Source organism: Prionailurus bengalensis, chromosome B3 (genome assembly GCF_016509475.1).
Source record: "Prionailurus bengalensis isolate Pbe53 chromosome B3, Fcat_Pben_1.1_paternal_pri, whole genome shotgun sequence".
NCBI classification, from domain to species: Eukaryota; Metazoa; Chordata; class Mammalia; order Carnivora; family Felidae; genus Prionailurus; species Prionailurus bengalensis.
Window position 1 is genome coordinate 36,912,983 of NC_057355.1, and position 10,052 is coordinate 36,923,034.

The 10,052-nt window shown below is 50.7% G+C and overlaps 1 protein-coding gene across 5 annotated transcripts in view; it reads left to right on the forward strand.

The window, feature by feature from the left end:
* ANP32A (acidic nuclear phosphoprotein 32 family member A) overlaps window positions 1–9,595 on the forward strand; it is a 39,929-nt gene extending 30,334 nt beyond the window's left edge. For all 5 annotated transcript variants that reach the window (XM_043554052.1, XM_043554050.1, XM_043554049.1 and 2 more), the window contains exons 2-7: window positions 1,151–1,300; window positions 1,510–1,632; window positions 3,951–4,149; window positions 5,360–5,457; window positions 8,030–8,093; window positions 8,353–9,595. In XM_043554052.1, coding sequence (XP_043409987.1) covers window positions 1,151–1,300; window positions 1,510–1,632; window positions 3,951–4,149; window positions 5,360–5,457; window positions 8,030–8,093; window positions 8,353–8,414 — 696 coding nt within the window. In that variant the 3' untranslated portion in view covers window positions 8,415–9,595. The remainder of the gene's footprint in view (window positions 1–1,150; window positions 1,301–1,509; window positions 1,633–3,950; window positions 4,150–5,359; window positions 5,458–8,029; window positions 8,094–8,352) is intronic.
* The last annotated feature ends 457 nt before the right edge of the window (window positions 9,596–10,052 follow it).

Below are 10,052 nucleotides of genomic sequence, written 5' to 3' on the forward strand. Positions count from 1 at the left end.
GGGTGTTTTGAAAGTTCATTTATTTATTTTGAGAGAGAGAGAGCGGGGAAGGGGCAGAGAGAGAGGAAGAGAGAGAGAATCCCAAGCAGGCTCCACACTGACAGCAGAGAGCCTGAGGTGGGGCTCAAACTCACAAACCATGAGATCATGACCTGAGCCAAACTCGTCTTTCTGCGTCATCAGAAATAAAGGATTTGGACCCAGATTGGAGTAAGAAGAGAAAAGAAGAGAATCTAAGAACTCCAGCGGCAAAATTGCCTCCAGGGAGTTTTAAAGAAGGGCCAGACAGGGTCACAGAGGTGCTTCCAAAGACTGACTTTTTGTACTTCGACGACCTCAGCATGCATTACGGGGCCGTCCTAGGGTTGCGGATTTCCATTCTTTTCCTTTCACATCTATGCTCAGGACCCGGAAGAGCAGGGTCTAGAGATGCACTATCCCGTATGGTAATTCTAAGTATCTTTTTACATTTAAATTAAGGAAAATGAAAGTGAAAACTCAGTTCCTCAGTCTCACCAGCCGGGTCACAGGTGCTCAGTGGCCACCCTCGGCTAGCGCCTCGTCTCTTGGCCAGAGCAGGAGGCATCCATCGTTGCAGGAGGTTCTGTTGCATGGGGCTGGTCTAGAGAACGGAGAGTGGGGGGCTCCCTAGTCTGCGGCCCCTACCAGGGGCCAGGCCAAGTGGGTGACTGTGGTGACGAGTGGGCAGGCTCTGGCCGGTGAGCTGGTGAGGGTGGCGTACGTGTGTGTCTTGGGCCCCGTCCGCACACCGAGGGTCACAGGCACACGGAGGCAGAAGGAGGGGAAGTAGCTGGCCGTGGGAGATGGGCAGGCTGAGGCCACAGGGCCTGGGAGGAGGGCGGTGGGGATCTGACGGTGTGGCTGGTGCTGGTGGGAAGCTGGGGACTGTGGCGGCTTATTTTTAAGGGGAGTTTTGGAGAAGTGTGGCCGTGGCGTTGGAACGAGACCACCATGCCCGGAGCGTGTGCCCACCCCCTCCGTCCTTCCCCTCAGGACCGCAGACGGCAGGAGGACCCGGGTGGGTGCTGGCCGCACGATGCCCCTGAAGAGACAGAGGAGGTGCAGCCTGCAGTGTAGGACGGACTGACTGCTCTTTGGGTCTGACCGCCCGCTGGCCTTCCCTTTGCAGGTGAAAGAGCTCGTCCTGGACAACTGCCGGTCAATCGAAGGCAAAATCGAGGGCCTCACAGATGAATTTGAAGAACTGGAGTTCTTAAGTACAATCAACGTAGGCCTCACCTCAGTCGCAAACTTACCAAAGTTAAACAAACTTAAGAAGGTAAATAGAGTCTAGGAGTGTGCACGGGGAGGAGGGGAGGGGGTCGCTCGTTGCTTGGTGTTGAGGGGGCGCGAGCGAAGGTGAGGCGGCCGCATGCGCCGACACGCCCGTGGTCGAGGCCCTCAGACGACTTTGAGGGCTGGGCACCCTGGGCCCTCCGCCTTCGTGTTAAGAGCTCTTTCTGCTTTTCCCCTCCCTGCCCTGTTTAGCTTGAACTAAGCGATAACAGAATCTCAGGGGGCCTGGAAGTATTGGCAGAAAAGTGTCCGAACCTCACGCATCTAAATTTAAGTGGCAACAAAATTAAAGACCTCAGCACAATAGAGCCACTGGTGAGTCTTTCGGGTCCTCGGGTCCTTCCCTCTCCTCGGGGCGGGAGGGGGGAGGAGTTGATACCAGGGAATACTACTTTTGCGTTTGTAGAATGTTTGGGATTTGTTTCTTTTCTCTTTTCTTTTCTTTTCTTTTCTTTTCTTTTCTTTTCTTTTCTTTTCTTTTCTTTAATTTTCTTTCCTTTTCCTTTTCTTTTCTTTTCTTTTCTTTTCTTTTCTTTTCTTTTCTTTTCTTTTCTTTTCTTTTCTTTCCTTTCCTTTCCTTTCCTTTCCTTTCCTTTCCTTTCCTTTCCCTTCCCCTTCCCCTTCCCCTTCCCCTTCCCCTTCCCCTTCCCCTTCCCCTTCCCCTTCCCCTTCCCCTTCCCCTTCCCCTTCCCCTTCCCCTTCCCCTTCCCCTTCCCCTTCCCCTTCCCCTTCCCCTTGTCTTTGTCTTTTCTTTTCTTCTTCTCACTTCTTTTACTTTATTTGACCCTCGTGTGCTATGAGATCAACTTGGAGCTACTATTTCTGCCTTGTCCGCAGAGAAGCTGAAGCCTAGCGAAGTTAAATGGCCTGAGCAAGTTCACACTGCCAGAGTGGGTAGTCAGGGGGCCGGGGTGGGGTAGGACCCTGGCCTCAACTTCTGGTCCAGTGCTTTTCTTCGTACAGTTTCTGCTCAGCTTTGGGAACCTGAGCTTGGTTCATAGTCCCTCGTTGGGGAGGGAGGAGCCACCCAAGAATTAAGCTGCCCCTGGGAGTGGCCTACCTGTTTTCTCCTTGGATTGCTGGCCTGAGGCTGGTACCCCCAAATGGTGGGATGGCCCCCTGGATGGCCCAGAATGGCATGGGGCAAGAGCCTCGATGCAGGCCTTGCTCTGAGGGGCAGAGAGCGACTGAGCCATGGTCTCTAGTCCTTGGTGTGATAGTGACCAGGGCCTCAGAGACGTGGGCCGTGTTTCTGGCTCCTGTTCATTTCCATAGAGCTGAACACACCCCAAACTTCATGGGTTTACTCACCAGAAAGGGACAAGGCATGGTCACAATAACAATTTCTCCATTACCTGGATCTGAGTGAGTGTGTTCCCTTGATTTCAGCTGTCCTTGACTAATAGCTTTCTTGACATACGGAAATACTACCACGTTAAATAAGCATTCTTATTGCGAACATACACGTAAGAACCCTCTCACAAGCCATCCACCTTAGAGTCAGGGAAAGGTCATGAGGGTATTTTGCCAAGTTTGCCACACTTTCTAGGTTTACAGAGTAGAAATTGGGGCATCCCTCAGTTCGGGTTTGTAGGGTTCTTGTCCAAAAGGCACTCCCTGTCCTCTGTGGACGCTCGAGGGGCAGGTTGATGGGCCAGAACGGCAGAACCAGAAGCCGGCACATCTTTCCCAAGCTCTGACTTTGCCCGCTGTGGCGTGGAGTCAACTACGAGTATATGCGTCCCACAGAACTTCTTTTTAGGTCTTCCACCAACCTCCTAGGGAAAAGCAAAACTATTTGGATCTACCTGGAAGCCTTGATTTCGTGATTTCATAGGACGATCTTTGAAGTTCTGTATATGTGTATTTTGGGAGGCAGGTGTAGAGGCCAAGCGTATGTATATATAAAACATTGTGATTCGGCTTACGATGAAAGGTCTGACCTAGACAGACAGACAGACACACCCTATTCTCCCTGCACAGACCACACATGTTTTTGGAGCTTCTCCTTCCCTGGTTATCAATGTGATTGATGCTTTACGCTCACCTCCTCAGGCTGGGGGAGGGTGTTGGGCTTGCCCACCCAGACCACAGCCCAGACTCCTTCCCTGCCCTTGACCTGCTGAGAATGACTTCTCGCTCCTGAGATCTTGAGAGCAACTGAACATTAGTAATCACTTCTTCCTTATCGGGGCTGTGAGGATAAACTGAGTTAATACCTAGTGTGCTATGTGAATGGCCGTCATCCACACCATCATTAGTAATAGACACATCAGGAGTCTCTTTGTTCGTGGCGCCTTTTTCGTTCCCCTCTGGCTCCTTCGTCACAGGGGCAGCCGCAAAGCTCTTGGCTGGAGCCCCAGGGAGTCCCAGGTTAATTTGAAGCTGGTCACTGACACGGCCAAAGCTGTATTTGCAGACTAAATGTGTTGGCCTTGGATGGAGCTTCAAAGGCCCTAAAGTGCGCCCTCCCATTTTCCAGGTGAAGGAACTGAGGCCCACCAACCAGGGTGACGGGGCTGGGCAGAGCAAAGCTGTTTCCTCCACCTGGCTCAGTCCCCCCTCCTGCTTCCCCCCTGCCCTCCCGCCCTCCCACAGATCATTCACTGTCGACTTCATGTTTCTGCTTGCAGAAAAAGTTAGAAAACCTCAAGAGCTTAGACCTTTTCAATTGTGAGGTGACCAACCTGAACGACTACCGAGAAAACGTGTTCAAGCTCCTCCCACAGCTCACGTATCTCGACGGCTACGACCGGGATGACAAGGAGGCCCCCGACTCAGACGCCGAGGGCTATGTGGAGGGGCTGGACGACGATGAGGAGGACGAGGATGGTGGGTGTCGGGGGGTGGGGTGGGGTGGGGAGAGTGGGGCTGCTTTGCTGCCACCATCCCTCATCTTTCTCACTGGGGCTCGAACCCCAGAGAGGCATCGTGACACTGCCTGACAGTGCGGTAACTCTTTAAGAAATCTAACTAAACCTTCCCTTCCGGTTTTCCCTCTTTTCCGAAGTCCCCACCCCCGGAATGAGATCCTACAGTGTCTCTCTGTAGTGTGACCGTGACCATGACCGTGGACTCCCCAGCCCAGGGCTGGTGAGCCCACAGAGGAAGGTGGGGTGTGGCCTGAGGGTCCCATTCACCTGGGTGTCCAGCAGTGGAGATGAGGTCATGAGCTGGAGAGGTTGTGGGGCCCCCTGGTGGCTGCAGCCCACAGGACCACAGGCGGGACCTGCAGGGTGTGGATGCTGGAGCCCCAGGGGCCCCCAGGGGCCCCGGAAGTACAAGAGGCTGCTTCGCGTGGCATGCTGGGCCCCCTGGTGGTGCGGGGAGGGTGAGGTTGAGCCGTGAGCAGCAGGACCTGCAGGGAGGAAGGAAGGAAGAAAGGAAAGGAGCGTGTCCTGTCTCCTTCCCCCCTGTGCCAGCGTAGTGTAGTTTCCCAGCGGGTTCTTGATGGCCACAGTAACAGAGAGAGTGGAGACATTTGGCCCATTAATTCAGACATAGGATTTTTGAGTTTCCTTGTTAGGTCAGATACTCAAGACACCCATTTGCCTTAGTTTATTCCATCTTGTGGTATGACAGGAAGGGCCCAGGACAGGACTCCTGAGGCCAGGTTTCTAGGCCCACCTCCATGGCTAACTCTGACGTATGACCTTGAACAAGTCACATCCCCCCTCAGGGACTCGGATGTTCACCTTTAAAGCAAGGAATTTGGCTAGATGCTCTTGGCAAATGAATTGACTTCTCTGCCTTCCTAGACCCTGTAACTTGTTCCTCTGATCCAGCGAGTTCTCTGTGGGCTGAGCCTCCACCCAGGAACTTCTCGTTTTTGTACAACTTGGGAGGAGGGTTTAGCTTTTGGATGACCCTAGGGTGTGTTCAGTCACACTGGGGCTTCCAGGCTTTGGGCCTGAGTGGGCGTGGGAGGGTCCTGGGCCCCACGGGAGACTACCTGTATGGAACACCCGTGCACAGCCTGGGCTCGTGCTGTGAGGGAGGCGGGCTCACCACCAGTTCCCTTGTCCCCATTTCTGCTGCACAGAGGAAGAGTATGATGAAGATGCTCAGGTAGTGGAAGATGAGGAGGATGAAGAGGAGGAGGAGGAAGGAGAAGAGGAGGACGTGAGTGGAGAAGAAGAGGTAAGAGGCTGAACCGGGCAGGGGCACCAGCTCCCAGAGTCCCCCTTACTTGCTGCCTATGACTCCGTCCAACTTAAAGGCCTCGGTGATCGGCCTTTGGCAGCCACGAAACCCTGGTTGGGGAAACGAGACCATTTCGGGGCCTTTTATGGGGCTGCTATGGGGGAGTCCAGGCTCGCAGCCAGCCCCAGGAGAGGAAGAGGGAGAAGATTCTGGAGGCAGGTCAGGAGGGGAGCCATGTGCTGGTGGAATAAACCTAGCCCTGGTTTATATGTGAAAATTAGTTCTTAGGGAATCCACATCCTTCTTTTCTGCCTTTTTGCATTCATACATTAATTCAGATATTTACTGAGCACTTAGAGTGTGTTAGAGAAAATCAAAGACTGCTTTGAACTCATGGGTGATAGGAGAAGACCCTGCTTGGTGCCATTCAGAGTGACAAGGGTCCCTAGCACACGTGGAAATAATGCTGTGATCCTAATACATTGGCTTGCTCCCAGCGTCTTAACAAGGTTTGTGCGTGTCTGTGAGGGTTACTAATAGCACAGTCTGAGGAGGGCGGATCCCAGCTCTACCATTTGCTGGCTCTGTGTCCCTGGACAAGTTCCTTAACCTTTCTGAGCCTATTTCTTCATCTGTAAGATAGGTATTGTTTTACATCTGAGTTGTAAAGAAGGATCAATTCAGTGAATTCTTAAGAGAATATAAAAATTTGTAGGTAATAGCACTTAACTATTTTAGGCTTTTACACCCTTCTCCAAGGTCTTGTGCTAGGTTTTGTGTTTGGATGTTCGGAGTCTCTCTGTAATAGTCATTTTCCATGACTTGTTCAGAATTCTAAATCAGCTCTTCCTGATTACAAAAGTTAGACCCGGAAGGGCGCCTGGGTGGCTCAGTCAGTTAAGCCTCTGACTTCGGCCCAGGTCATGATCTCACAGCTCATGGGTTCAAGCCCCGCATCGGGCTCTGTGCTGACAGCTTAGAACCTGGAGCCTGCTTTGGTTTCTGTGTCTCCCTCTCTCTCTGCCCTTCCCCTGCTTGCACTCTGTCTCTCTCTCTCTCTCAAAAATAAATAAACATTAAAAAAACAAAAAAGTTACACCTGGAGAGGCTGCAAGTGAGAACAACACGGACAGGGTACCTACCTTCTCCGATTTCCTGTCTCTATCCTGCCACAGACCCATTTGGACAGGATCTCCTGCCCACCCCAAACTTAGGAGAGGCACAAGGCAAGGCAAATAGAAAAAGATCGGCCTTGTTCCCGCCTAGTTCTGCTGCTGGGTTTCCCTTTTCCCTAGGTGTAGGCTGCAAGAATATTGCAAATATTTAAAAAATAAAGACTTAGAAAAACAGTCCCCCCCAGGACAGGGCAGTAAGTCATGTTGGCTAATGGATTTTTCATCTTGCGCTTCCTGTCACAGGAGTCCCAACGTGCAGGGTTTTGTTGTGTTTTTTTTGTTGTGGTTTTTTTGTTTTGGGTTTTTTTTTTTTTTTTTTTTGTAATCTCATTGACCATCTGCAAGAGTTCTAGCTTCCAGTGAAGTTGAACTTACACACAGACCAAAAAAGTCTTAGCAGACAGACTGAAAAACTATTTGGTGATCTTCTAAAAGGATATGTCTCTTGACAAAAAGAAAGTTCTCATCAAGATCTTTTTATTTATTTTTTTTAAGTTTACTTATTTATTTTGAGAGAGAGAGAGAGAGCATGAGCAGGGGAGGGGCAGAGAGAGAGGGAGAGAGAATCCCAAACAGGCTCTGCACTGTTACTTGAGACCCTGATGTCAGGCTTGAACTCACAAACGGAGAGATCATGACCCGAGCTGAAACCAAGAGTCAGACGCTTAACTGACTGCCCCACACCAGGTTCTTCTTAAACTATGGGTTGGTTGCCTGATGCTTTAGGAACAGTGTTCAACATGTAGAGATTCAGCTAGCATAGGACTTCAGAAGCAGCGTAAAACAGGGATCCTGTGCTGAGGATGAATTCACACACCTTGCTGAATCTCAAGGAGCTGGGAATGATGTCCTCCAGGGGCCTGGGATTGATCGTCCCCTCCGAGTGATCCAAGTGTGCAAGGCGGTGGACAGGCTGGGTAGCGTGAGGTTGAACTTGCCCACAGAACCTGGATTTGCTAAAACCGGGGTCTTCCCTTGAAGCGAAAACTACTTTGAGGGCAAATAAAAGCACGGCTGGCTTGTGCATGACAGAGTCGGCTTGGGGAAGTTTCTCTCCCGAGAGCGCACAGATTGGAAAGCTGCTTGAGTTACAGGGACTCCAGGTCAGAATTCTGAACTGGGTTAGCATCTGCCATCCCCCCAACATTGTTTGCAGATACTGTGTGTGATGTGGGCGGTTTCTTCTGGAGAAGGGGTTCAGAGCTTTGTCATTTTCTCAAAGGGATCCTTGATCCAAGAGAACGTCTGCTTTGGATCCATCCTGAGGTGGCAGGTTCTTGTGAGGCTCTGAGAGGCCCCCACCTTCTCGATCTCACTGTCTGGGGAAGTGGCCTCTTCAGCGGGTCCCTGGGCCAGGGGCATCACTAATGCCTGCTGTCTGTATTCTCTTCCAGGAGGATGAAGAGGGTTATAACGATGGGGAAGTAGACGACGAGGAAGACGAAGAAGATGTTGGTGGTATGGCAGCCTTTTTACTCTCAGCTAGCCCGGCCCCCTCGGTCGGCAGCGGACCGCACAGGCCCTGGGGACCTGCCCGAGGGTAGAACACACCCATCCGAGGCCCCCCGTGCCTCCCTGGCTTGCAGATCTGCCCCCTCAGATCTGCCAGGGATGGCCCAGCTTCCCAGACGTATGGTCCCCTGGTTTCCCAGCAGGTGGGTCGAGTGAGAGGCAGGCTCAGTGTTTTAACCTAAACGCCTTTTCCTTCCTCTTCCAGAAGAAGAAAGGGGTCAGAAGCGAAAACGAGAACCTGAAGATGAGGGAGAAGACGATGACTAAGTGGAATAACCTATTTTGAAAAATTCCTATTGTGATTTGACTGTTTTTACCCATACCCCCCCCCCCCGAAATCCCGCCCCCCGAAACTTATTTTTTTCTGATTGTAACGTTGCTGTGGGAACGAGAGGGGAAACGTGTACTGGGGGTTGTGGGGGGAGGGAGGGCGGGAGGGGGTGGAATAAAATACTATTTTTACTGCCACTCTTTATTTTTTTCCCCTACTTTTTCTTTGTGTCTGGTTTTGTCCCTGTAAATGCGATAGCTAAGGTACACACCAAGTGAGCATTTGTTTCTTACTCTCAAAGAGGATGGTTTGGAGGGCTCTTCTGTCTCCTGGTACTTCCGGAGTCTCTGGAGTCAGTTGGAAGGTCGTGGCTGGCCTCCGTTTGGTTTCTCGAAGCCCAGAAGGCGCTGAGCACCAGCCACGTCTTACCTCTTGTGCTCTTTCCCGTGATTTCTGCATTTCTCGGGCCTGCTAGAGGCATCCAACGCCCTGGTTTGTAAATAGCAACCTAAAGGCGTATTTTGGCACTGGTTGGGGGACATTCCCCGTCTCTCATTCCTTTCCCTCTTCACAGATGGTGGTGGGCTTTGCTCTGTGAAGAAGGCTGTGGCGTCACTCTTCAGAGCTATGAGCCAGAGAGCCGAAAACAGCAGGCTTATGGGTTATGAGTAGAACGGATTCGGTCATGACAATTAAGAGAGAAGAAGCAAACCCTCAAACTTCAACCTCTTTAAAATAAGATTAAGGAAACACAAAACTGTCCTATCTTGTTCTGTAAAATACTCGAACGCCTTGTTTTACAAAAAAATGACCAGAGAATTCTTCCACGTGTCCTTCTGTGCTTAGACCGTTTTTACAAACCTAGGCACGGGAGGCAGTGCTGCATGTCAGCTGGGTTTTTTTTTCATACACCCGAGCACGGATAAACTAACGCAAAATTGTATTTTCTTACCTAGTGGAAATCTGAAATGACTGCAAATTCCTAGTGAGTGTACAGGTTTGCTTTCGTGTCCCCCTTCTGGATTGCTTTAGAAGTGACGTGTTCTTTCCTAGCCCGCGTTTCATCTGTACAAAAGAACATCTGCACCGGTTTTTCTCCTCCCCCTCAGAAGAGCCAAACTTTGAGTTTTATGTCTGTTTGTCATTGATAAATTTCAATAAATCTTTTTATACAATTTTTTTGGGGATGGCTTCTTTGAGTCCAGCAGGCCATTGATCTTTCTAAGATGCATTCCAGATAACCTGCTAGCTGATGCGGGGAAGCGTTAGCATCGGTTACCTGATTAAAATAGCTTCTTTACAGAGTATGCAACCTGGTGCCAAGTTTGGAGGCTTGGGGTTCTCAAAGCCAGGCTCAGTGGTGTGCGGTCTTCATTCAAAGCTTCGTCTTCAGAGTAAAAACCCAAAAGATGTAAAGCTAGAAAAAGAGTTCCTCGAACACCGAAACAGTCACCCAAAAGTGAGGCCAACTTTGGGACCTTATTTTGAGTTCTCTTTCGTGGTTCTGTTGGAAAGAATACTCACCTGAAGCCCCCAGGGATGGATAAAACAAATTTGTTCCTTCTTTCCTTAACCATCGTTACGGTAATTTCTCTTACCTCTGAAGAGTTCAAAAGCATGGATCTTAAATGGCT